The sequence below is a fragment of the Marmota flaviventris genome, chromosome 8 (genome assembly GCF_047511675.1).
Source record: "Marmota flaviventris isolate mMarFla1 chromosome 8, mMarFla1.hap1, whole genome shotgun sequence".
Taxonomy (NCBI): domain Eukaryota; kingdom Metazoa; phylum Chordata; class Mammalia; order Rodentia; family Sciuridae; genus Marmota; species Marmota flaviventris.
The window spans coordinates 133,354,174-133,381,525 of record NC_092505.1 but is presented as its reverse complement, the minus strand read 5'-3'; the positions used below and the strand labels follow the sequence as shown (position 1 = coordinate 133,381,525).

Genomic DNA, 27,352 nt, shown 5'->3' with positions numbered 1-27,352 from the left:
TGTGTGTGTGTGTTTTCATGTTCTATGAGCTGGAGACCATGCATGCACAGGAATGCAAAACTCAATTTTGTAACCTGCTGAGGGTTAGCATGAGGCTCTGACTATGAGCAGCTGGATGCCTGCATGTCAGGGAGTTTCAGAGGTGAACATGTGTGACCTTGGCTGTAGGGGATGGAGGTAGATGGTACTAGCCTTCTGTCTCCAGGGGCATGAGTTGTAGGCCTTGCACCCATGACAGGCAGTGAGGGCCGTCCCAATCACTCTGCACACTCACAGCCTTTGTAGATGTCCGTGGGGATCTGCACAGCTGTGTATGAATAGTTGACCTTGTTCTTGAAGTTTGGGTCCTCGATGAAGTCCAGTCTTAGGGTGCTGGTCTTGGACCCCCTCTCCACATCCTCACTCTCAGGATCATCCTGCAGAAAGTCCCCCAGAATTGTGAGAATTGGAAAATGGTGAGTAGGTTGGACAGGCCTGCAGGCAGGGGTAGGTAGGGAGGACCAGAGTCCAGGAGATAGGGGCATCTCAAGCATAGAAGCTATTGCAGAGACAAAGAGAAAGAGAGATGGAAAGACAGCAGGACAGATGGATGACCCCTTACCCAGAAGGCTTGTGACAGACTCCCACCTGTCCCTGCCCACCCTACCCACTGCCAAACCCAAATTCCAAGATCAAAACCAAACATCTTTGAAAACCAATCAGTGAAGGAGTCAGATAATGGTGCCAGTTAGAAGGAGCAGGACCCAGACTTCTGCTTACAAAGATGTGCCTTGAAGCCGGGTGTGGTGGTGCACACTTGGAATCCCAGCGGTTCAGGAGGCTGAGGCAGGAGGATCACATGTTCAAAGCCAGCCTCGGCAACTTAGTGAGGCCCTAAGCAACTTAGTGAGACTGTCTCAAAATAAAAAATATAAAGGGCTGGGGATGCAGCTCAGTGGTAGAGTGCCCTTGGGTTCAGTCACCAGTACTGCCCCCCAAACAAAAAATTAGGATGTGCCTTGTGCAATCACAGGGAGGCCTTGGCAGCCCATCCTAAGAGCTCTGTGCCCCCATACTCTCCACTGGGTTCCATCCATCTCCTGCATGGAATTCCTTTGGCACCATGGAGGGGGCCTTAGCACCATCTGGGACAGGGATACCACCCTCTGCAGCAGGGCATCTCTAGGAGGTAGCTGGGGGACAAACCTGGGAAGAACAGGGTGGGGGACTGCCGGAGGGAAGGTCTGCCGTGCCTGCTAGCAGTAGGATTGTAAGGGCCCCTGTTGATTTTCTAAAATGAGCTGCAGCCGCCTGACAGGTGCCAATTACAGCATCTCTCGGCCAGGCAGTCTGGGCATGCGCTGTGTACCCCCGCCCACCACCATAGGCTGGCAGGAGTGGATCTGTGACTATAGTGTGGATGCCACAGTCAAGGGGTGGGGGCAGAGCTTGGGTGCAGGTGTGTGAGCAGGGAGGGAAGATGGTAGAGAGTGCAGGGGAAGAGAGGGAAAAGCCAGATGGGGAGGCAAGGGAGAGATGGAGACTAAGGCAGGGAAGAGAGCAGAGATGGGGCTTCAAGCCCTGATAGGAGGAAGCCCAGGCAGAGGAATCCTCCACACACTCCTTTCCTGCCCCCCAAGACTCCTATGACTAGCCTTGGCTCAGTCTCAGCTCATATCATCTCCCCCATATGTCTCATAGGCTGCTGCCCCTGCTGCTCATTGTGTCCTGGGCATGTCCCTCTCTTTGTGTTCTGTCTTTAGGCATCTGCCCAGGCGGTGTCTTCTGGGGAAAGGATGACCCTGCCTTTCCACCTACCCAGATGTGCTCTGTACACCGTGGGGACGTGGCTCCTACAGGCCCACAGCAAACACCCATTTCATCTCTGCAGGGTGGATTTTGTACAGCCAAAGTCCAGGCTGTATGATGCCCTTCCATGCTTCTCACCCAGTGTGCCACGCTCTGCCCACCCAGTGGGGGTTCCCTCAGAAGCCCTTGGGTGCTGGATAAAGCCAGGGCAGGCAGCCGCTGAGCATCCAGGCCATAGCAGGGAGCTGGCGGCCTGTGAGGCATGCACCACTCATGCTCTGCTCGGAGGAGGGGGAGGCGCGGGAGAAGAAAGCCCCCGAAATGTCAGCAGCAGATGAAGGGCGCTGGAAAATTTAATCTCCCAACTTTCCCAACTAATGTGACATTTGGATTCTGTTCTGATAAGCTATCAGCTGGCGAACTTTTTCCTTCCTTCTCTTTCCCCCACCCCCACCTTCTGGCTGGTAATTTAAAAGTAAATGGTCTAGAAAGATCTCTAACTGTACCTCTGGCAAAGATTAAAAAACAAAACAACACAACAAGCAGGGGAGTCGACAAATGTGTGCGTGCTGCTATTTATACAGGGGCCAGGCTGGGCTTTTGTCCTGGCTGACTGTAGCCCAGCCCTGCCTAGAGTAAGTCTCCCTGATTGAGGCAGTCTCTAGCCCCCAGCAGGTGTCCAAGGGGCTGGGGGAAGAGAATCAGTGATTTAGAACCAGGGGTTGGGGTCCCTGATGCAGTTGGGAGCAGGGAGTGAAGAGTGTCCTAGCAGGGGACCGGGTAATAGGCTGACCAAGGAGCCCCTCAGTACCACCCGTGAGCCCAGGGGCTTTGTGTGGTGGGCAACTGCAGTCTCCTGGTTTATATTTAATGCACTGATTGCTAAAATTACAGCCCGCTGCCGAGGGGGGTAAGGAATTAGATTCAGGGTCTAATTAAAGGTTCGCTCTTCATTTGAATTTCAGATTCTAGCTTTAATTTTAGCAACTTCTCCAGGAGCCACGGAGCTCAGCCAAGGGGAAGCACACCTGCTTGAGCCCACCCCCTCCTTCTAGGCCCCTGCCCTCCTTAAGGCTCCCCAGGCCAGCCTGGCACTGTGATCCCCTCGCAGGGACCCTTTCCAGCCTTCCCACCTCCTGGTGTCTTGGGATACTGCCTGTTTACCCCAGGAAAGGCCCTAGGCCCCCAGGCCTGGGAGAGGAAGACTGCATCTTGGGTCTTGTGCACCAGTAAGCACAGGTGGGTCCTGGGAGACTGAACTACTATGACACCTCTGTTTACAGAGGGGATAGTCATGCCCTACCACTTTGCCTTGAAGTCAGTCAGAGGGACTTGGGTCTTGACAAGTTCATCACACACTGTCTACTCCAAGTGTCTGTATCCTCAAGACACTCCTGTCTTCTCTGTAACCACCTCCACCCAATGGTCATACATCTTTCGCTGAATCCTCTGGTGATGGGGACCTCAGTACCCCACAGGGCAGCCCAAGCTGACTTGAGCCAGTGAGAAACATGGAGGCAGAAGGGCAGTGTGGCTCAGCCCTAGTGCCACACTTCTGAGGGGAGTGACTGTAGTTGAGCAGAGCCTCATCAGAAGAGAGGGCACTTGAACTGAGTTGCCTCTGCGCTGGAGTAAGACTGAGCTCAGGGCTAAGTAAGCACGGATCCTAGGGCCAGGTGTGGGAGGGGCCTGTACTGATTTGAAGCCTGCCCCTACCTGTCCACTTCCAGGAAACCCTCCCCATTGCTCCCTCTCCCGCAATTCTTGTCATATTCAGAGAGCCCCTCTCTGTGCCAGGATGTAAGCTGCCTTGTACAGTGAGGTCCAAGTACCTCCCTCCCTGCCTGGGGTGTGTTGGGGGGAGCAGCCTGCTCCACACTGTGCAGTGGAGCCCAACTCATCAGTGGCCACAGAGACATAGCCTTGGAGTTGTGAGAGACAGGGAGTGGGGGCCTGTGTCACCACAACTCTGCAGGGATGAGCTCAGAATGCTTAGTGATGAATCTTAACACCCATTTTACATCTGACACCACAAAGTCCCAGAAGAGGGGGTGTGGTGCTGGCAGCCCACCATCCCTCCAACAGCATGGTGGGGGCACTCACCAGCTCAGCATCAGCCTTGGCGTCATAGTACATGATGTCTTCCTCCTGGTGAGGGGAGAGAGGCCTCAGCACTCACAGCTCAGGGGCTTGTGAGATACAGCCAGGAACCCCAGGCGGAGCCGTCCCCTCCCCCCGCCCAGATTAGCCCTCCCAGGGCCAGATGAGACAGTCCCAGGGGCCCTGGCCCCTACACTCCCCTGCTGGGAGGAAGGGTCAGACCCCCCTCTTGAGGTGGAGACCCTGACCGAGGCGGGACTGGGAGTGAGGAAGATGGGAGAACAGAGCCAAGTCTGGGCAAAAGCAAAATAATGACTTGACGCTGCATCTTCCAATTTCTTCTATTAAAAAGCCTGCTCATTACAGGCATGTACTTATTAATTATCTGTGATTTGTTGTGAAATGCAAGGGGGTTTACACAACAGGAGTGGGAGAAAACAAAGCCCGGCCTGTACTCCTGCCTCCCGGCCCTCACTGGCCCGAGCTGCCCGCCTGTCCTGGCCCGTGCCTGCCTGCCTACCGCCTGGGTTCTTGGCCATCTGCGCGTCATAATCACCGGCCACCCCGGGGACCCGTAACACAAACGGGCTAATTTCATGTTTAATGATCTTTAATCAGGACCAAGCGCGGCTGACAGAGGCCGCCAGAAGGTTAGCCTGGTGTCAGCAAGTGCCACCTGCTCAGGAGGGGCCTCCCCACTCTACCCTGGTGGGCTCTAAGGGTAGGGCTACTGTCCGAGTCACCCTCTCCAGGCGTTCCTCAGTCCCGTTTTATTAAAAAACAAAAAAAACCCCTGCAACATGGCCCTGGCAGTCCCAGCCTGTTTCTTTGTGACATGAAAATGGGAGTGGTAACTGCTCCCAAGGGCCGTCAGTAAAGTAGCACCACATATGGAGACCCGTGCCCAAGACCTGGCTGGGACCCAGTTGCTGTGTGACCCCAGGGTTGGACCATTTCCTCTCTGAACTTCAGTCTCCTCCTGCTTCCAGGGGAGGCCTTGGTCATGGTGACTGCCCTTGGTGCTGAGTCTGTGGCTAGTGCTGGGGAATGTTTGGGGGAACAGTCCCAGGTTATCTCTCCCACCAGGGGCTCTGGGGGTACAAGCCACTGGCTGGACATGTTGGCTCAGTCCCAGCACTCTGGAATAGTGATTGCATGCCTGGCACCATGCTGAGGTATGACTACAACCTCCCAAGTGTGACTTGAGAGGGTCCAGAGTCTGAGGTGTCTGCTGCATCTGGCACTTTCTCATAGCAGCCCTTTGAGCTGAACATACATATAATTCTTAGGCAGGGAAAAGGAAAGCTTTGGACCCTGGATATGACCTAGCCTCTCATCTTCAACCTTGTTCATCCTGACCACCTACCCATTCAGGAAGACAAGCCCAGATGGGCTGGGTGGGGGGTGGGGCAGGGCCCTGGCTCCAGGGTGCCTGGCCTTCCCTGTGCTGGGCTCCGACCAAAGCACATAATGAAAGCTGACATTACATCAAACACAATAAGGAGTTTCGGTTGATGAAGATCATTCCTGAACACACAAACCCATTAAACTGAGGGGAAAAAAATATCAATTCAACACACTCGCAGGCGAAAAGAAAATGTGATTTGTTATCTAAAAGGGGGTTATAAACACGGCTCTGATGCTCTTTCCCTTCATAATGAAAACAGGCGGGCGCGGTGGGAGGACTGCAGATTACAACCCAGAGCTTCACTCACCAACTTTTTAGGCAAACCTTTTGCAAGGACAGGAAAGGGCACCAGCAGGGGACTGGTAACTCTGAGCTCTCTCAGGCTGTGACTAGATCACCCCTGATTGCCCAGGCACTCACTTGGGCCACTTCTCTAGCTGCTGCAGTGCCTCTGTTTTTCGATTTGTCCTGCTGGTCTCAGCAGATCAGGTGTTAGCAGCAACAGGACAAAGGGGTAACATCATATAGAAGTCCCAGCCCCCCATATACTATAGATGAGGCTCAGAGATCTGTATGCTCTCCCTGCCCAAGGCTTGGATGCATACGGGGAGGACTCCTCCCATTTCTCCTGCTTTGATGAGCATCGGGCCATGGCCCTTCCTTGGCAGACAAGAACATGGCAGGCAAGGTCACGCATGAAAATGCACTGTAAACATAGTTGTGACTACTATGCTTGATGTGATAGGAGCTGGGGGTCTGGCAGGAGGGGCCCGGGGAAAGACTCTATCTGCCTTGGTCTGTACAAAACCTGAATGGCCACATTAGTGACTCCCTTTCTAGATTTTGCAACAAGGAAGAAGTGCTATTTAATGAATGAGGGCAGGGTCCTTGGCACAGGGTCCTGGGTTCAAATTCTGAGTGGGACACATGTGAGCTCTGAGCAGTGAATAAAGACTAAGGTAAAGCCAGGTCCCAGCCTGTAGGCTTGTGCTAGTAGCACCATGAGGACTCACAGGAGTCACCCCATCTCACCTATGAGGTGCCTGGTTAAATCATATAGCCTCCATGAGATCTCCATTTCCCATTTCTAAGTCAGGATGATGATGCCTCCTCTGAGGGTGCAAAGAAGACCAGGAACTGCAGAGCTTGGCCCCTCCAAGGGGCAGGGCTGACCCTACCCACGGAGGCCCCCTTGTGCCACTCCACAGCCCACAGGATGGGCTGAGTGTGTAAAGACCTCTGGATGGAGTGAAACAGATATCCTTAATGTCTGAGGTCCACACTGCTTACACCCATCTGTTACCTGATATTTTTTTAGGGGTCATTCTGCTCAAACTAGGCAAGGAGTGGGGGAATCACCCCCCTTCCAGGTGACACACTTCATTCCCCAACATGACCCTGTGTACATAGATGACAGGTATGGGTACATGTGAGTATATGACACATCTGCTCCTGAGCAAGAGCTGAGCCCAAGCAGGCACCAGGAATGTTGGCAGCTGGGATACAGGGCGAGGAAGAAAGCCTGGGACAGGTGGGGAATATCAATTGTCATTGGGTTTGGTGCTCTGGAAGGTGGCTGCTGAGGTTGGCCAGACATGACTGCTGCCTGCCTACCAGCCTTCAGTGCAGGGCCTAGGCCTTCCACCCAGCTGCCCCAGTGAGGACACTTGGTCTTCCTGCCCTGGCTAACTGCCAGCTCAGTCCAGCCAAGAGGACTGTTTTCTGAGAGAGCCGTCTGTCGCTAGCTTGGCAGGGAGGCAGGCAGTGGGCCCTATGGTAGGTCAGAACTCCAGGCTGGAGAGGCCACCTGTCCTATCCAGTCGACTCTTCTGGCCTGGCCCTGCCATCACAGCCCTCCATCTAGATTCCTCAGGCAGAGGCATCTTTACCATGACGCCCTCAGGCAGGGCTGTATCGTCCACATTAGACTCCCTAGGGCAGGGCTGTCCTTTTCATTTGACTCCCAGAGCACGGTTTCACTGTAGGTTCTGATGTTGGCCCTGAGGCCACGGGGCCAGTGGCCTCTCCTCCTTCCCCACTCATACCCTGGACCGGCTCCCTTCTGGAGTGGGGGAGGTTAAGTGGCACACACTGCTGGCATAGTGTGGCACTGGCACCAGGCATGGCCCAGCAGGTGGCCTATCTTCATCTGCCCTAAATGTTATGGGTACTAGAGCACCTGCTGCCTGTCTGAGGGACCACGGGATGTGCTGCTTGCTAATCAGGGCCACAGTTTCCCTACTGTCCAAGGATCTGGCCTGGCCAGGGCTGTGGCTACAGTTTCTCTGCCTCTACCGTGACCAGTTATATGTGGGGTCATGGCCTGGGACTAGCTCTGATCCTGAAGACTCCAGTGTCCCCTAAGTCCCTGACTGGAGTCAGTGGGGTTGTGTGTAGGCTGATGTATTGTACCATTATTATCTGCTCCTCAGAGGTCTGCATGTAGTCCTGCTATGTGCTATTGACACAGGGAAGGCCACTCTACTGATTGTGGAGTGAATTATACAGTGAATTCCAGGCTGGCTCCATAAGCAGAGCATTCCTTCTGCCCCAAACGGCATACCCTCCTCCTCTCAGAGGTAAGAAAACCATTCCTCGTCAGAGTCAGTGGAACACCTGGTGGGGGACACAGGCAGCATGAATAGGTGGTGGACGGCACTGAGTCAGGTTCAATTGCTCCTGTCCTGGAGAAACTGTGAGTGGGACAGACAGGTAAGCCTAGTGAGACCCTAGTCCGGGTACTGAACTTGGTACCATCTCTGTTGGAGGCTTCAAATGGGGGAGGACTGTGGGAAGTGGAGGCCAATCCTAAGGCTTGGGCTGGAAAGAGAGGGAGGCTAGGTCTTGCCTTTTGCAGTAAGGATAAGAGCATCCTAGAGAAGGCCTGGCTTGGGGAAAGGGTCTGTCCTTGAAGTGGAAATATGGCTCAGCCAGGTGTCTCTCCCGAGTGCAAGGGAAGAACATGGCTCTTTGCCTGTCACCTCTTGAAGGTCATTGGGGAAGATGTAGTTTTAGGGGTAGATGGCTTGCCTGTAAGGAACAGAACACCACCCCTTCTCCAGCCTCAGTCCATGCACCCCCTGGGGTGGGCAGCTTCTGCCCGTAGCTCCGCTGCCAGCGCTCCTTGGCAGTCTGGGCCCTGCTGGTCAGACTATTGGCTAATGGGCCTACATTAGCACTAATGCCTTACAGCCTGGCAGGCATGGCAGCTGCAGGGCTTCCTGGGAAGAGCAGTGACCCTGAAGCCAGTAAGGAAGGCATGACTAGAACCCCCTTACCTGAGTATCTCTGGCCGTGGGAGGGACAGGCTGGCAAGCACACTGATGGACTGTGGGAGGAGGGTGGGCAGCATCAGGCAAACAAGGGCCTGCTGGACTTGTGGTCAGTGCTGCCTGTGGTCATACCTAGAGCTGTGGCACCTCTGGTAAAGCTGGGGAGAGAGGGGCCATCCAGAGCCCACTCTTGCCTCATCTCAGGACAGAGGCAACCAGGGGCTAAGGGTGGGTATGGCAAAAGATGCATCCATGCCATCATCGACATGGCACCTCTAGCCCGGTGACCACTTCATTTGCTATGGCTGAGCTGATAATACCAATGTGAGCCAGTTCTTGGACAAATGGGGACAATGAAGCCATTGCTGTGAAAGTGGGTCTTTGAACAGCATCTCTCAGCATCTCCTGGGTGTCCCTAAGCCCCGGCCTTCCTTCTTGATAGGCCTCTTGTGTGTTCACACTGGCCTGGAATAAGCTGTTCTTGCCTCAGGGAGTGGCTGAAATTTAGGGGCCAAGGATCTGGCAGGACAACTTTGGGAAATTTTGGGTTGTCTGCAGAATCGAAAAGAGAAAATGTGTTTGGAGCCATGGCCACCTCTTTGTCCCCATCTAGGACTTGGAAGTAGAGAAAGTTGGGCAGAGGGCAGGTCTTTTCATTCCCTTATTCCCTAACTCCTGTGCCCGATCCACAAGTCTGTCTGTGAGGGAGGGGAAGAATCCGATGGTTGGAAACAAAGGAGGGACTGAGCAGGAGCAGAGGGTCCTAGACGCATAGAGGACAGAGTGGCTGATGGACTGGGGAGAGAAAACAGCTTTAAAGGGAAAGGACAGATAAGCTGGGCTCCTGGAGGAATGGAGGGCCTTCTAGGCAGAGCTCAGCAAAGGCCCAGGACCAGGAAGGGGCTTGGAGTGAAGTGTTTGGTGTGGTGGGACACGGGAGGAGGGGAACGGGGAGCAAGGCTGGTAAGGGAGGCAGGAGCTGCCAAATCCTTGGCCCTTGAATACAGGCTCAGGGCTGGGTCTTGCAGGTAGAGGTGTCACACAGGGGTTATCTAGAGGTGACAGCTTGGTCTGAGTGGTGAGTGAGACCCAATGGCTGCTGCCATGCACATTTCTGATCAAGGGGCTGAGTGATGGGGAGGGAGAGGAGGGTCAGTCCTCAGGCTCCTGGGGAGGGGGACTGGTTCAGGTAGTCACTAGCTTATTTGTTTGTTCAACTTAAAAAGTCATCTGGGACTAGGGGGTATAGCTCAGGGGTAGAGTGCTTGCCGAGCATGCATGAGGCTCTGGGTTTGAGCCCCACCCCTGATCCTCTGTTGTGTCCAACCCCATGTGAACTCTGAGGGCAGCACTCAGCACCCATCAGGAAGGAAAGGAAGAAAGTTACTGGGTGGGCAAGACAGGCAGGCTCAGGGGGGATGGGGAACAAGCAATAGGTTTAGAGTCCTAGATCATAGGTATGAGCCCCCTGGTATCTGATAGCCAACTATGAATTTCTGCCGCCAACAGGTAAACTCAGGTAGGTCTAACCACTCTGTGCCCAGTTTTTCATTTGGTAAGTAGGGATAATAGCATGAGCTTATCCCTGGGGTAGATGGGCTTGACATGAATGTACTTGGCCCATCTTACCCTCCTTATTGGTTCTTGGTTCCCGGGGCAGACTACCCCACCCTGCCCTTCCCTGTGTTTAGCAAGGAGACCACCAGGAGGCATAGCCTAGAAATAAGGAGCCCTGCCAACTGGTCTGGTCCCTGAGGGTTCTATCACCCCTGGCACTGAGGTTTCCTTGAATCTGGGAATCCTGACATTGGCCTGACAAAAAGGGGACAGGTGCATCCAGTCCTAGTCACAAATTGGTTGCCAAGGTTGCCCTTCCCCCTCCTGCATCCTGGGCCCTCTACTCCCAATGCCTCTCATCCCACTCCAAGGAATCTGAGCCCCTTCAGAGCTCTCATGGTGGAAGGAGAAGCTTTTGTGACTGACAGCTTGGTCTCCTGGGCCCAGCCTAAGGACCTTTTGGGAAGAAGGCACTTCTTCAGGGTAGGGAAGGAATTACACATACCACCTTCTCTCAGCATCTTTTCCATGTTACCTACTGCTTTTAAGTCTCTGATGAGTCCTAAAATCAAGAGATCTCTTTGACTCAGGGGCTTTCCAAGAATTGGGGCACCATTTTTTGGGAATGTCACTTTGGAGCATCCTGGGGTCTACTCACAGGCTGTCCAATGACTCTTCTGGAATGAGATGGTAGCTCATATCAGCTGTGCATGGTCCAGAACTGAGGGGGAGCCTGGGATTTTTTGATATAATCTTCTACTACCCCTAAATGCACCATCCCCAGTGTGTCTAGAGAGCACTCTCCCTGCTCCCTGGCCTTCACCTTCACCTTACTGGGGGTGGTATACCCGACATGTTGGTGAGGATGCTGTGGTTCTTACCTTGATGTTGTCCTGCCAGCGGTGGGCTTTCTGGAAGTTCTCGGCAGCATCTGCCAGTCTCTGAGGGACAGAGGACAGGGAAGTTAGTTAGAGGCTGAGGTGGGCTGCCTGCTCCATGCATAACCCAAGCCTTCTTTATCTCCAGCACTCCCTGGAGCCAGGCAGCTCAGGGCTTGCTTTTCCCTCATCCCACCAGACCCTCAGAGGTTCCCCAGCTCAGCTAGCTGTGAGGGCACCTCCCTGGCCACTGCTGACTTCCACAGGAGAAGGGATGCTTGTACAGAATGCCCAGAGTGGCTTCTCAGTGAGACTCCCTGCTCTTCAGCCCAGCAGTGTCTCCTGCCCAGAGGATGGCTGGCGCATTCAGGCCTGTGGAAGCCTGAGAGTACTCCAAGCCACCTACATGAAGGTTGGCCTCCCCAGTTGAGGCTGAACCCCACAAGTGACAGTGTCTCAGGTATACCTTTACTCCAGCATGCCCGGGCCCATAGCCCATCTCTGCTCACCCAGGCCCACTGGCCTTCTCTCAAGCCTCCTGAGCCCCCTCTCACGGGGTGTCAAGCCCTCTATCCATGAGAGCCTATCCCATCCTTTGTGCTGGTTCCAGCGGTTTCTATGCCTGGGAGCAAAGTGACCCTGAGAGCATAGCTGTGTGTCCGTCTGTGCTACACCTGTCACTGGCCACGCTCAGTTCCAGACTATGCTGACGTGTGGAGATGTGGCAGATACAGCCCTGCATTTCACAGATTAGTCTGGAGACCCTGACACAAACAGGAAGAATCACTAGAGCAGGAGTAGCTAGGAGCAGGAGGCTTAGTGCTATGGGAACTCAGCCCATCAGAAACGCTTGTACAGGAGGCCCCAGAACCTGGCCACCCTCTGGGCCTAAGTTGGGGCACCATGGATCCTGTCCCTCAGGAAGTCTTGAGGCTCCCAAGGATGGAACTGAGTCTGGCCTCTGAGGCTTCCTGTAGAGCTGAGTTCACTGATGTCTTGTTAATCCTAATTCCAATCAATATCATGAACTGGCCACTCACCACATGCCACGCCCTCCTGCGGCCATGACACATGTTCATCTGTTACTATTCACAATGTGTCTGACATGGTACCATTATGGCTTCTCCTCAGATGAGGACACCCAAGCATGGACCAGCCAGTAACCTGCCTAGGATCACACAGAGAGCCTAGGTCAGGCTGTGGCCTTGGGCCAGCTCTCATCGTCACATCCACCTTGCTCAGCCTATAACTAAGGTCCAAAGGCCACCTGCTGCGGGGCCCTCCATGCCCAAAGAAGCTAGTCCTTCACCCTACCCCGCTCATCCTCTGGGTGGAGTACAGTCTTGCCTCCAGGCCTCCAGCAATCCTCAGAAGGCCCTGGTCCCTTGTTATTCAAGACACCTCATCCCCATCCATCAATTCAGGCCTGATGTGGCACGTGGGCCCCAGAGAGAGGGTCTAATAAAGCCTGACAGCTGCCTGTTAGGGGAAAACGGGAGACCAGTTTTTTCTTCTTTGAAGCGTGGAACAGTGGGGCAGGGGGGCGTGTGGGAGCCTCATGTGGAACTGAGGCTACCACTCTCCTGGAGCCATGTGAGGGGCTGTCAGAGTCATCCCCATTTCTGCTGGGCCTGGCTCCCTCTCTTCCTCAGGCCAAGAGCATCGAAGGCTATTAGGCTGGGGTCTGGGAACAGGGTAAGAAAGTTCTTCTTGAGTCAAAGCCCCTCATCTCACAATGCTGACCCTCTCCTGGCCTCCACCTCCTTCTCCTGTCCTCTTCCCACTTTTGCTGCAGGACCTGCTTGGGTGAGACTTATACCGTCCTCTGACCCCCTAACCCAGTCTCACATCTTGGGGCTTCAGGGGTCACAGGCCTCACATATCTTGCCTCCAATCCTGCTTCTCACCCGAGCATTTCCTTGGGGATGACACTCAATGCATCTGAACTCCAACCACCTCCTCTTGAAACAGGCCCAGCCACCTGGGAACCTCTGTCTCCTACCTCCCACATCTGACATCATCAAACCACCTACTCTTCACCCATTGGTTCAGGCTCTGTCCTATGTCCTCTTTTGTCCTTCTATATCTATTCCCTGCTCAACACCTAAAACCTCATCTTAGAGTGTGATTGTGTGGCTGTCCCTTGTCCCTACTTACTGCTCTGCATATAGAAGATAATGCTTTCTTGAGGTCCTGTAGGGCTCAACTGTGCCTGACTCCTATCTTTCATTTCTATTTTGGGGCTTCCTCTTGGCCTAAATAAAAAAATACTCTCCAGACCCCAAACTCCAGGGATGGATGAGGCCCCCAATTCATAAGCCTGCAGTGTCCTTCTATGGAGGAAATTATAGTGCAGCATGTCTAGTTAACAACATTTATCACTACTATTAACTGAATGCCTACTATGTACCAATACCAAGCTCAGCACTTGGCCTGGAAGAACTGTAAAGTATAAGGAGGCAGCCCCTGAAGATGCATTCAAGGGGTGACACTTGAACAATCACTGTGTCCCCTCTTTCCTTACCCAGTGGCCCATTACCTTCCCAGGGACCTAAGAGTGGACCTGGGGTCTCTGTAAGTGTCTGTGGAGGCAACTGTCTTTCATATGGACGAAGTTGGGTCAGAGTGGGTCAAATTCTAGCCATAGAAAAGACACAGGGTAGATGGGACTTCAGACACCAAATTGACACTCATATAAAAATCTCCAAAGCAGGCTACTGTCCTGAGGAACAATCCCTTTTCGTCTCTACATCCACCCCTGGCCAGGGAATGCCAGCTTCTTCACTCTCTCAGGGTGAGAGTCAAAGTCTACAAGAACATGCAGGCCACAGGCCACAGGCCCCTCTGTTTCCAAAAACCTAGAAGAAAAGGCGAGGGAGACCCAGAGAGGGAGGGCCCCAGCCCCAGGCCTCCTTGAGCTCATGGAGTCCCGTGGGCTCAAAGGCCTGGGTCGGCCCGCTGACTCGTGAATAACGGAGTTGCAATAGCCACAGTGAAAGGATTACTTTTAATCCTCAGTAACGATCAAGCCATTATTATTTTTTCGGTGTTACAGATCAATCAGTCCATCCCCGGGCGCTGGACGTGTGGAAACTGCTAAACAGGCAGGCTCGGTGGTGTGGGAGGAAGGGCCAGGCAGCTGGTTGAGGTGGAGGGGGTAGACTACAATTACACAAGGTCCCATTAGGCTGAGGATGAGAGGTGAGAGGCCCAGGACCACCCACAGTATGCACCAGGGGCCCTGAGTGGAGATCACAGCCTGAAGCCCTGGCCTGGGTTCAGAGTGGCTTCTTCAAGCAGTGGCTTCACCTCTCTGGCCTTCATTGCTCTGTGAATTGGAGATAGTGACTGCACCCACTAAGAGGATGGGTAGGTTCGTGGCAATCCCTTTCCTTCAATGTCAACAGCTGCTTTTAGGCAGCCTGACCAATGGGATTTCTCCTGTAGACTTTTGCCCACATCTGGGACTTTCTTTCTTATCTATTCTTTCTGCCAGGTCAGCCCTCTCAGACTGGGCCACTGATACATACTGTGATATCCTCTCTGAAAACTTCCTTTTGCCCTTGTGCATTCCATGGGCTCCCCGGTCTCCTTTGCCAGGCAGGGTATGTCCTCAGGCAGGGACCTTTCTGAGCTTAGCCCCACCTGCCTGGCCCAGGCCAGGTACTCAGAGCCTTAGGTTCCTGTATGGGTTCCTCATAGAGCCCAGATCTGTTCAGGCATGGCTGTAAGGCCATGCTTACCCTGCTCCAAGGTTCATCCTCCTAGCACTTCCCTCCCACTGAAAAAATAACCCTTTCCCGTGTCTTCCTGATGGGCCTGGGCAGGCAGGATGGAAAAGGAAACAGGCCCAGAGGTGAGGGGAGAGTCTACCATGATGCCCAGCACAGCAGGGGTCAAACTGGAGTCACAGTGTGGTCTTGTCTCTGGGGTGCCTGATTGTCTGGGAAAGATGTGCTCATTCCCAGCCCTGACCCCGAGTGCTGGTTCCCCGGGGAGCTGCTCGCTTCTTAGACTCTGAATTCTGCTCTTGGAGCCACCTGCGGTCCCTGATCTTCCTGCTATCAGGCTCCTGCACATGCTACCCCCTCCTATCCACTCCCATCCAGACTCCTCTAGCCTGGTTCACTCTCTCATCCTTGAAAACTCCTTAACCTCTGCCAGGCCCCGACTTGTCCTCATCACAGCACTCAGGGAATCCTGGGTCTATCTTCCCCTTGAACACTGAGTTTGGTGGGGGTAGTATGTAGTGGCTCTCAAGTTTACAGTCACCCGGCCATGACATCCAGTAGGTAGACAATGAATGTGTGCTAAGTCAAGGTCAGGATGTCTCTGTACCTGTGTGGAGGCCTATGATGAGTCTGGCAGGTGGGAGACCCCAGATGTGTGTCTCTTTTCTTCAGCACTTCTTGAGGGGTGAGGGCTGCCCAAGAGGAGCTACTGCTGTGAAGTCACTGACAGTGCCTTGCCTATCCTGCGACGTCTCCCCATCTTGGTCATGGCATTGGAGGGAACCACAGTAGGCTCATAGCCAAGTCCATCATGATAACAGCGGGCATTTCAGAGGCAATTATAAGAGAGTTTCACTTAACAATCAATTTCCCTCAGCTCCGGGAACTGTTGTTACAAGAAAAGGCAAGAAAAAAGAGGACTGGCAGTGAGCGGGGCTGGCGACAATACTCCCCTGGGGAGCGGCCCCTCCACCAGCACCTTCAAATTTCACTAAGTTAAACATCCTTAGCTTCAGAAGACAACATGAGACAGACAACATGAGATAACAGACAGACAACATAAGGGACCTGGGGCTATCGTGGGCACCCCTCAGAGGCCGACACCTGGAGGGTAAGGACTCTGCATGTTGGAAGGGGATGGGCTGGAGTGTTGGGGGCTGGAGCCCTCAGGCATGCCATCCTCTTAGAGAGCCCCCTCCTCCTGCCAGGCTTGATGCCCCACTTCTCCTCAGCCTCCTTCCTCCCCGCTTTACCTGGGAGCCCCTTTTCCCAGGGCTGGTGCCCAAGGGGCTGAGGAGTAACTGCCCATCAAATAGGACTTGTTCAACTGTACAGCCCAGAGGGAAAGATAAGAGTCTTTTTTGGACTTAATTATAGATACTCCTGCTTCCAAGAGGATACGAGTGGCTTGGACTAAAAGGCCTAAACTTGTGGGGTGCAGGGTGCTAAGATCTGGGGCTTTGGTGACTGATTCAGGCAGAAGCTATAATGGAGGGGGAGCTATGAGGAGGAAGCTGGGGGCAGCAAGCCCAGGGCAGAGTGCCAGTACCATACAGATGCCCTGAGAACACTGCCAGAGGGCTGGGAAGGAGGTAACAATGACAGGCTAACATAGATATGGCTCCAGCTTCTGCCAAGGATTACCAACTGGTGCAGGTAACCCAACACCAGGTGAAGGAATGCAAGACATATAAGAAGTGCATTTTTTTTTTCAACTGAGGGAGTGAGGTTTAGAGCACTAGTGCTACTACTTCAGGCCTCTAGTGAGAACACGATACAGGGGGCATCTCCCATCTACCTGCTGCCAAAGACCAGCAATATTGGAGAGTGAACATCCTAGGAAGGGAGTTGGTCTGGACACAGCTGGTGGGTTGGGCTCAGCTGCCTTCCTACTCCCTAGGAATGGTTCCTTTGCAACTTCTTCCAAGAGAGGGGATCAGGAATTGTCCTTCCAGATGCTGCCCTGAGCCCACTCCTCAACCTTGATGTCACTGGGTCCAGATCCCAGGAGGAGGTACCCAGTAGCTCCTGCCTAGCCCAGCCCTCCCCTCTCGCACTGTATCACCTACTTTCCCCCCTAACCGTGGGTTCTGTATTAGCTCTGTATTGTGCACTGATAGATACTAAATACAGATTTCCAATTTCCAGAGCTGTTATGGTCTAATGAGTAAATAATATACATATTTAAAACTGTCTAAAAACATATCTGCATAATTAAAATATCTGCATAATAATGAAGCAAGATACAGCTCAGCAAGGAGGAAGCTGGAGCTCCAGGGCTGACAATAGGGGCAGAAAGGCAGGCAGGGTCAGGAGGGTTCCGGTCTGTTGGTGTCTCCTTCTTATAGCCTTGGCCTTGAATGGGCATTGGTGTGTCTGTCCACATCCTGCTCCAAGCAAGTACATCAGCAGTCAGGAAGCAGGAGAATCCCAGCTTGGCTCCATCTCTGCACAACTTGTGGTCTGGGAGCAGCCTATGCGCTGACAGACAATGCCTGCTACATAAGGGATGGTCACCTCAACAGCTCTGACTGCTGCCATCCACATTCACACGATGTGCTCAGAGTTTTATGGGTACCACGACCTTCTGAGGGGAGGTCCTGTCCCAACCCCTGATTCTGTTGAGTTCTGAGGGAAGAAGAGACATGATCTACGATGGGCAGAGGGGGGCTGGCCAGGACCCAAGATTATGCACGGTCGGTGATGGGACGCACATTGGCTTTGCTTTCCTGAGGTGCAGGATGCATGTTCAGCCTTGCCTGTCCTGTGAGGCCCCTTGTTTCACTCCCTGCTGCATCTGTACTGGATGTGCTTGGCTCCTGTTCTCACCTATAAAATGGGAAATAGAACCCTATTCTGCCCTCCCAGGGCTGTGGGGAGATGGTCAGAAAGCAGGCATGGATAGAGGGCAGGATGTGGACTCACTTTGGAGTCATAATCCCAGGTTTTGGATTTCCCCTTTCCTTGCTTCACCCGCCCCCCACCCCCCCGCCAGGGGCCTCCTGACTGTCCCCCATCTTGGTGCACATGGGCCCTCTGACTTTGCCTTGACCTATTTCTTCTGAAGTTTGTGCTAATGGGCTGTCTCTCTCCTCAGCACTATCTTTGCTGGGAGCTGCTATCCACTGCCCCCAGCATCTCAGCCTAACCGCCAACCTGGTCCTGCCACAGCAGGAACCCAGGGCCCAACAGAGTGTCCCCATTCAACCCCACCAAAGTTGTACCATCACTTTTCAAAGACTGTCCCATTGAAGTCCCCATTCCTATGACTCTTTCTCACCTTTCTGGCCAGACCTTTCTAGAGTCCCCCAACCTAACTTTAGAACCCCACACCCAAGCTATCTGGCATGAACTCATTTTCCTGAACCTCCAGAGGCTCTTGTACTCTCACCTTTGCTCCCGTGCCCCTGACAATTTTCTGGATGCCCTGACTATGCCTTCCTTCCTGTTGCCATCCTCGATAGGGGCCCTGTTAACCTCAGCATTCTTCCACCATGCTGACCTTGAACTCTGCCTTCTTGCCATGCTTAGGTTCTGTAGTCTTATTTGTGTTGTGCCCTGAACCTGGACTGATCTTTCTCTTCCCCTCACTGTCCTGTTCCGCCTCATCTTTTAGAGTTGGTCTTTGGGAATCTCCTCCAGGAAGTTTAGTGCCCTGACAGGCTGGGTTCCAGGATCCCTGTGGGGCTCCTATCACTGCATGTGCATCTGACTCCATCCCAAATATTGTCCCTCAAGGCCAGACACTTGATTCGTTGATCTATGTGGCTCCAATGCTGGACACAGGCCAGCTCAGCATAGAAGTGCTGAGTGGCCTCAGGTTCCCATCATGGTCAATGGAGCAGGGGATGAATCAGGAGGTGCCCTCAGGGGCCTGTTGGCTTGGAGGCCCTGAATTTCCTGGGATAGAGATGACAGAGGCCAGGCCAGTAATAGCACTAATAACAGAGAACATGGATCCAAGATGGTACAGGGGAAGGTACATAGGGTGAGGCTGTGTTGAAGTATGGATATCACTGGTGCCCAGGCAGAGGAGCTCAAATGGCTGCCTCTGGGGTCTGAACTGCTGATCCTGGACTTTGTGAAAATGCAACCCACCAGTCACATCCAGCTGCTGACAAATCAGCAATGAAATGGTCAGCAAGCAAAAGCCACTGGATTCTGTGGGAATATAAAGCTGAGGAGGTGGACAGAAGTTGAGTCACTGGGGAGCAGATGTTCCCTGCCTTGGCCTAAGACCAGTGCATTATCATGACCTCACTCAACATCCTTTTCAAAGAAGTCTTCTCATGTGTCTCTATACCTCACCGTGGCTAAAGGACAGGACACAGGATGGTGACAGTTCCTACAAGAAGGGATTAATGTGACCTTCTCTCCTTCTTGCCAACAGATATTTATTGAGCACCTATTATGGGCCTGGTCTGTACTAGGCATCAGTGAGCGGGACAGACGTGGCATGGCCCTGCTGTCACATGGTGTACCACCAGGTGGACCACCTTTTTAATACCCCACCTAACTTCTTCCCACAGCAATTTAGTTCTGCTGACCTGAACACAGACTTGCTAGAGGACTCTGCAGTGAGAGCTGCTTAGGTTCGCAAATTCACTGGAGGAATTTAGAGTGCTAGGAAGCCCCTCTGCTAAGGAATGTATTTCTGCCAGAAAGCTGAATCCAAGCCCCCCAACCCAACTAGAGCCTGAGCCCCCACCCAGCCACCATGTTCCCTTCCCATGATGTTATTTTTGTACTTTTTCCTAAAACACAGCCCAAGCAGGCCCTTCTCGACTCTATTAACATTAGGAATCTAATCAGTAATCAGGCAGCTCATAATTTTCTGATTAGCTCTGATTAGGCCCAACCTCAGGAGAAAGAGTGGGACAGTGAAGAGGGAGGCGGGGCTGAGTGGGCACCGGAATGTGCTGGAGGGGGCACTGGCCAAGCTGGGGATGGAGGGGAGAGGGGAGAGCCCCAGCACTATTATTTCCTGTCCTGTGGAATAGGCATGGAGTACTAGTCATGAGTTGTACTGGGTCAAAAGATTTTCAGGTCTCAGAGAGCAAGGGCAGCAGGGGAGGGGCCCCTTGCCCACCTTGGTAGCAGGGACTCCATGGCAGGTTGGGCCCCAAATTTTAGGATCCTGGACAGAGACTGGAGGGATGGACAGGGCTGCCAACAGGGTTGGGTTTGGGCAAGAGGGCTGCCAACAGGGTGCCTGAGGTGTTCTGCCTAGGCCCTCCTGGGTCACACTCCAAGAATGACCCCAGGCATAGCCTTGAGTTATGGTGACAGTGACAGTAGGCCTGCTCAGAAGGCTGCAATATGTGACTTTGAACTGGACTAGGGCGACTCTTGATGAGCACCACAGACAAGGCCTGCCTTGATGACCATCACCTTTGAAGTGGAGTCCATGAGGTCAGCAGCCCACTGGCTTCACACACAATAGGGTAGTCAAGGTCTGGAGGGCGTTCCTAGGCCACTGTGTCAGTTAGGGACACAGCCTGGACCTGTACTATGGCATTCCAGGCCAGGACTGCCTCTTTCCTGCCTGAGGCCTATTTATCACCTTTTTATCACACTCAGATGGAAATATGATGCTGGCCAAAACAGGCCTCCTAGGCCTGTCCCTCATGGGGCCTGACTTCTGGCTAACCATGAAGCCCCTCATCCATTGTACTTCCCTACAGGCTCAGACAGACTCCTTGAAGCCACGTTTTTTTTTTTTTTTTTTTAATTTATTTTTTTAGTTGTAGTTGGACACAATACCTTTATTTTACTTATTTATTTTTATGTGGTGCTGAGGATCGAACCCAGGGTCTCGCACGTGCGAGGCAAGCACTCTCCTGCTGAGCCACAACCCCAGTCCCTAAAGCCACATCTTGTAATCCTGTTCAGGATAGGGTCAGAGTGCCCTGCTCCTGACCCTGGCCTGGGGGTCATAGGTTGCCGCCTTTTATAGGATGCAACCATATGGGTGACCTTTGATGAAATGCACGAGCCTGTTGGAAGAGATGTGCACAGCTAATACCATGCAAATTGGCACCGAGGCAATCAGTCTGACTCTAAAAGCTGCCCCACCGGCCGCAGGCTGGCTCATTGTCTTTTCTGTCAATTTGCATCTCATTACCCAGAAGGCTGTGCTCACTGGAGGTTAAAATAAAAAGAGAACCAAGCAAGCCCCACTGTGTCCTGATTCCAGCTAGGCCCTGGCCCATGAGTGGGTGAAGGCTACTTGGCAGACTGCTCCAAGAAGTACATTCCACCATTACCCCTGCCACTGCCAGAATGTTACTCCCAGTCATCATTACCATCACCCCCATCACCACTGTTGTTCCCCCTTAACTACCACCAATATCCTCATGATCACTCTCAACATTACTTCTGACACCACCAACATGACTTCCATTCTCATTGTCAATGTTACTCCCACCACCATCACCACCATTGGCATCAGCTTCACCACTGACTTCACCCCCATCATATAGTCATCGTCTCCACATCACTATCACCATCACCACCAACTCCACTGCTAACATCACCTCCATCACCACTTTAACTGTCCCCATCACCTTCATCACGGCCATCGCTATCACCATCACCTCTGTGGCCACCTCTATTAGTGCCTCCTGTCTCCTGGTGATCAGCACCACCATGACTTTCCCCACTGCTACCTGCATCATCACCCCTGCACCCCTGAGAAAAGACGGATGAACAGAAACCATTCACTCTTCACCTTTCTCTGCCCATCACCCTCCAGTATCATCAGTGGTTTAGAGAATATGTAAACAAGTGAGTCAGTGATCAGGACCTCACAATCAACCGCAGTTGGTCCTGGATACTAGAGCTTGTATCTAGGAGCCTCAGGAAGGAAGGAAGTGGAGTGCTTGTCCACTCTGCCAGAGCTCCTGGAGACGGTGGGGCGTAGTTACTCCCCTGATTCCAGCAGAACCTGGGGCTGAACCAAGAAAGATCAGTGAAAGATCAGGATGTCCCATGGGACAGAGCCAGAAGCTATGTGTGTGATATGAATGGCTGATGCCACTCTCTGAATCTTGATTATCTCATCTCCAAAATGGGGCTTATAGTAGTCAGACCTCACAGGACTGTGCGAGAAAAAAGGTAGGACAATGTTGAATATCCTGAGTGAGGGTTATGGGTAGATTAAGCCAGGGGTACCTTAAGAAGATGGGGCAGCAGACAAAAATTGAAGGACAAGGCCAAATGGAGGGGGAAAGGAAAGGGATTCCAAGTGGGATCCTCAGTAGGGGCAAAAAATGTGGAAGTGGGAAAGAGTGGGCTTCTCTGTGGGAAGGAGGGCAGGTGAGGCTGGGGCAGTCAGTGCAGGACACGGTGTTTGTGCTCACCAGCATGGCCAAGCTTCTCCCATAGGGTATCATTTCAATGTTCATTTGTTGTTTCACACAATGCTTCCTCTAAGCCCTGTGAAGCTCAAGTCATTATTCTTTATTCCGCCAATAAGGACACCAAGGCTCAGAGAGGGTGAGTCACTTGCCCAACACCACAGCTATCGAATGGCACAATTCAAACAGGAATCCAACTTTATCCACACCAGGGCTGGGCTCTAACCATTCTCTGCCTCCCTGGACATCAATGCCGAGAGAGGAGGCTAGACCAAGAAAAATTCAGGGGTCCATGCAGAGGTCACACAGAAGAGTGGGAATCGGAGCCGGGTCTTTCCAACCTAGATTCGTGCTGTGCTGGGTGTGGATGGTTGAGACCCCACCCTGTTGCTGCCCTGCAGTTTTGATGGTAGTAGCATGGACATCAACCTGGACACAAAGCTGGACATTGGCTGGCTTGGGGGTGATGCTGGGAACCCAGGTTGAGGTGACAGGCAGACAAAGGCCTGGAGGTGGAGGGCAGGGTGGGCACAGCCTGCTGCCAGGTAGAAACGCCCAGTGTAAAAGCTGCTCTGAATACTGGCTGCGTCCTGCTGCTGCAATCAGCCTCGACACTTGGTTATTATGAGGAGTAAAGGCGGCCGGCGGGACAGCTGGAGCCGCGGCGACAACATTTAAGGCGTTTGTCAGAGCTGTGGGACACGGACTGCCAGGCGCTAATGGCTTCTGCACGCTGCTGCCAAGTGAGAGGAGGGCGGGCAAGCGGAGGCGGCCTTGCTCCTGCCTGGGCCTCGTGCCCACCCCACGCTGCGTGGCCACTCCACGACAGGTAGGGCCCACCTGGGCCTTACTGATGCCTAGCAACGGCCACAGAGCCATGGCACCATCTGGAGAGGGTGACGCAGCACTGTGCAGCACATGCTTGCCTATTTAGGGCATTTTTGCCACCTCCATCTCCACTCAAGCTGCGGTCCCTCTCCCCTGGGATGAGGGTCTGGGAATCAGTTCTACACCATGCCATCTCCCAGGAAAGGGACCCCTGAGTCCCAGCTGGCTCAGCCTCTGGTCTTCTCAGCCCTTTGGATTGGATTTTGTTTGAGAGACCCTTCCTGTGAAGAACCCACACGGAACTTGGATCCATTCTAAGTGACCTCAGCTTTCCTGGCCTTAGTTTTCCTCTCTATAAAATGGGAAAATGGTAGCATTCACCCAGGAAGCCCAGCCATATGAATGAGAAAACACAGGGGAACTGAAGCACTGGACACACAGAGGCCACAGGCACTTGGGTTTATGAAGGCTGGGATAAATTGCTTACCTAGCCTGTGCGAGGGCCTACATTCAATCCCCAGCATCCCCCCAAAAAGGCAGGGTGGGGGTGGCCTGAGTAAGATGTCATCCAGGAGGGAATGTGGACCTCCAGGCTGTCTAGAGGGTAACCATGGAGGAAGGAGCAGAGCAAGCTGCAGGGAAGGGGTAGGGGTTTTCTAGGGAAGGGAGACTCATGATTGGGTGATCCATGGGGGCTTTGAGTAAGAAGTACTCCTGAAATAATCAGGTCAGCTGGGAATTCTTGTGCCTGGAGGAGAGCATGTGGAACCTGGTGCCAGCTCTGTCTGTTGTCGGTGGTGATGCCACTGGGCACATGCTGTGCCCTGCTGCTGCTCTCTATTCCTTGGAGGCCCCTACAAAGCAGGTCCCATTTTTATCCCATTTTGCAGATGGGGAAACAGAGGTTCAGAGGTGGCTACTCAGAAGCTCACCGTGGTGGTGCACTCCCCCAGCTACTCTGGAAGCAGAGGCAGGAGGAGCACAAGTTTGAAGCCAGTCTTAGCAACTGTTACTCGGTTTGGGGTCACAGATCATTGAGGGAAGGGTGTGGTTGTGTCTGGGGGCATGCGGGTATGTCTTCCATCTCTACTCACTGAGCAGCCAAAAGAGACCCTGAGTCCTCTCTGAGGAGGCAATGACCTTCAGATGGCCATGGATAGGTGAACCTGGGTGGGGGAATACTGTATGGCTACAGGAGAGAGCCAGGGGACAGGAAGAGACCTTGGCAGGCCTGAGTTTAAGCTCTAAGGCACTTGTCCTCCTGTGTGGCCTCCAATTCTTGCTGCTTTCTCAGGGTACAGACTTAGGTCAGGGGGGGCAGAAGAGCCCTCAATTTGTCCATTGCTTTACCAACCTCACAGCCTTCATCCTCACCTGTAATCATTTTATTTTGTTATTGCAACTAACATTACAATGTGGAATAAGACCTTCTGAAGAAGGTCTGGAGTTTTGTGCCCTGCCGAAGGTCACCCAGGGATCTGTGGCCTTTAGGAGCCCTCTTCCACCTGTGGCCAGCTCCCAGCTCTGCTACCCGGCTCAGCTTGAGACCCTCATGGCATCCAGAGTGGAGTGGGGTACTGTGTGGGCGTGTTTGTTGATGTTCAGTTCAGTGACCCCTTGAAGGTAGTTGCACTTGGCTCTCGAGATTAGTGACCTCTGCCTGAAAGAGGGGCCTGGAGAAGCTCAGGGCCTGACAACCTTCTAGAGGAGCACTCTGGAGTTCTAGGCTGGCTAGACAGGCCCCAGGACAATCCTTACACACTTGCCAAGGACTTACTAAAGTTCTGCCGTGAATCACCCTCACCCCACTTCATAGGTGGAGAAACCAAGGCTCAGGAAAAAGCAGGTCTCCCCTAGGGTGAAGGGTAAGCAGTGAGGCTGAGCATAGAACCTGCTTATTACCTGTGGGTTCACATCCCTTCCCTGAGCCTACAGGGCTGATGCTCTCAGTCTCAGCACTAAAGAAGGTATTTGAGGCCTCTGGGCCACCTGATTCCCACAGCTCTGTCTGATTCAGGCCTGCTGGCACTCTGGAGCCCTATGTTGCTCCCCTGTACCCAAGGTCACCTCCAAGCAAAAGTGGGGGAAGTGGGCACCCTGTGATGGGAGTCTCTTGGTCCCCCATTGAGGGAGGTATGCTAAGCAGGGGGATGTCAAAGGTCTGTGGCTTTAATGGGCTGTGTGTTAAGGGGGCATCTGGCATTTGAATTTGTGGTCAACAGAGTTAGAGAAGGAGGAAGTATGTGTACATGTGGATATGTGCAGGTGTGCAGACATGGAAATATTCACGTGCATGTGAACTCATACGTGAGCATAGCACACATATGCATGTGCACAAGCATGCATACCAACATATGCTTGGGCACATGTGCACATGGTGGGTTCCTGCCTTTGGTTGAATAATACCTTCATGTCCCAGCCTTGTGCTCTTAAAGCACAGGTAGGACAGGTCTGCTTTCTGATGGTGCTAGGAATGAAGTGGCTGGCTCCTGGTTCCTGGACCCACAGGCCCCATCACTTGCCCACTCAGACCTGGCTAAATGGATCTTCCCTGGCTAGAACCTGACTGGTTCCCATCCAGATGTCCTCTCCTCCCATGGGCCCTCAATTTGTCCATTGCTTTACTAACCTCGCAGCCTTCATCCTCACCTGTAATCATTTTATTTTGTTATCTCATTGCAACTAACATTACAATGTGTCATAAATGAGAAGGGGACCCTGAGGGTCCTTCTTCTTTCTTCTTTCAACCACCATACTCATTGCCTGTGCTGGGTGTTAGAGACCCAATATGAGTCAGAGTTGGTCCCAGCATTACAGAGTTCACAGTGCAGGGGAGGGGCTTCTGCTTGTTCTCTACCTCAGCTCATCCCAGTGCAATCAAACCAGGCTAGACACCTACTCACCCTGTGAAATCTTATGCATCAGCCCCCACCAACTGTTCACCAGGTGACTTTGGGATCCCAGTTGTCCAAGGGTGACCATTACAACCCTTGGTACAAGGTTAGTGCTGCTTGTCCATTTCTCAGAAGAAGCAAGCTCAGGGCAATTTAGTGAGTGTTCACAGTCCACAAAGCTGGGGAGAAGGAACTGGGACCCAAATCTGACTTTTTTTTTAAAATTTTAATATTTATTTTTTAGTATTTGGCGGACACAACCTCTTTGTCTGTATGTGGTGCTGAGGATCGAACCCGGGCCGCACGCATGCCAGGCGAGCGCGCTACCGCTTGAGCAACATCCCCAGCCCCCCAAATCTGAGTTTGTGCAACTGCTGAGCCAGTCCTGCAACACTGTGCAGCCTGTGACAGTCACACTGGTGTGACCAGTGATCCTAGTACTGCCTGTAGCCCCTGGCAGAGACAGATGAAGCTCTGAGGCCATGGGAGGAGAAACCTACCCAGGATCATACTACAACCTACGTGCCAGCTCCTTGACCCTTCTTCTAGTAAAGAGGGTTACCTTCCTGAACAACTCTCCAAACACCATTCCAAGCCAGACCAGGCTCCCATGGCGAGTTGACCGAAATGTCTGATCTCCTCTGTTAGAAAATAAACCCTGGGTCTCTCTTTTTTTCTTTGGCTTCCAGGAGGCTCAGAGGTGATCAGTAAGCTCAACTAGATCAAGTACATGGTCCTCCTACTGCTTACCTTTGCCTTTTGCCCCCTCCTTAGTATTCATATTCTATGGAAAGAGCATTCAATATGTTACCAAATGAACTGGGAAATAAGTACAATTAAACTGCCCCCCACGTCCCACCTGCCAGGGAGGGTGGATTTCTTGGTGATGCTAGACTGACTGTGAGGCCCTGCTCCAAGCTACCACCCCAAAGCCAGGCGGGCAGGCTGGCATCTGGCAGACACAGCCGTCTCCCTGGAAAATGAGACACTTCTTATTGAGATAACGAATCGCTCCATTTAGATCCAAATTAACCTCCCCCAATTACCCCATTCTCTACCACATTTCACCAGATCGAAACCCCTTCTGCCTGAACAGTCAAGTGCCCGGCCCTCTCACAGCTAAGTCAGCCTCAGCTGGCCCAGCAGGCGCCCTCCCTCAACGGTCACGTTTTCTTTTCTTTCTTTCTTTTTTTTTTGGGGGGGGGGAGCGGGGTGGGGTGGGGGAGTGGGAAGCTTGATGCAGCTGCCGCTCTGAGGAGTGGGAATTTTTATTTTATTTTTTTAGCTCGTTCTTTGAAATAAGGATGCAATATGGGATCAATTTTTGATGACAGTGAAGTAAAAGGGGAAAATAGTAGCAATTTTCTCTTCTGAACATGCCCTATTTAATGGAAGGATGTCAAGGTGGAGTTTTATCCAGAGGAGAAAGGGCCTGGTTCCCAGGGACACAGGGTCAATCAGAGATGCCTGGCACGATCTCAGCCTGGGGTGACTGGGCACCCCCGACCCCATTGGTTCCCCAGTACTTCATGTTAGGG

The 27,352-nt window shown here is 52.8% G+C and overlaps 1 protein-coding gene across 4 annotated transcripts in view; it reads right to left on the bottom strand.

The window, feature by feature from the left end:
• The window catches only part of Cacna2d2 (calcium voltage-gated channel auxiliary subunit alpha2delta 2), a 133,998-nt gene that overhangs the window by 20,170 nt on the left and 86,476 nt on the right, over positions 1 to 27,352 (bottom strand). For all 4 annotated transcript variants that reach the window (XM_027933751.2, XM_027933753.2, XM_027933754.2 and 1 more), the window contains exons 4-6: positions 11,007 to 11,066; positions 3,892 to 3,936; positions 275 to 416 (exon numbers count right to left, since the gene is read on the bottom strand). In XM_027933751.2, the coding sequence (XP_027789552.1) occupies positions 275 to 416; positions 3,892 to 3,936; positions 11,007 to 11,066 (247 nt within the window). The remainder of the gene's footprint in view (positions 1 to 274; positions 417 to 3,891; positions 3,937 to 11,006; positions 11,067 to 27,352) is intronic.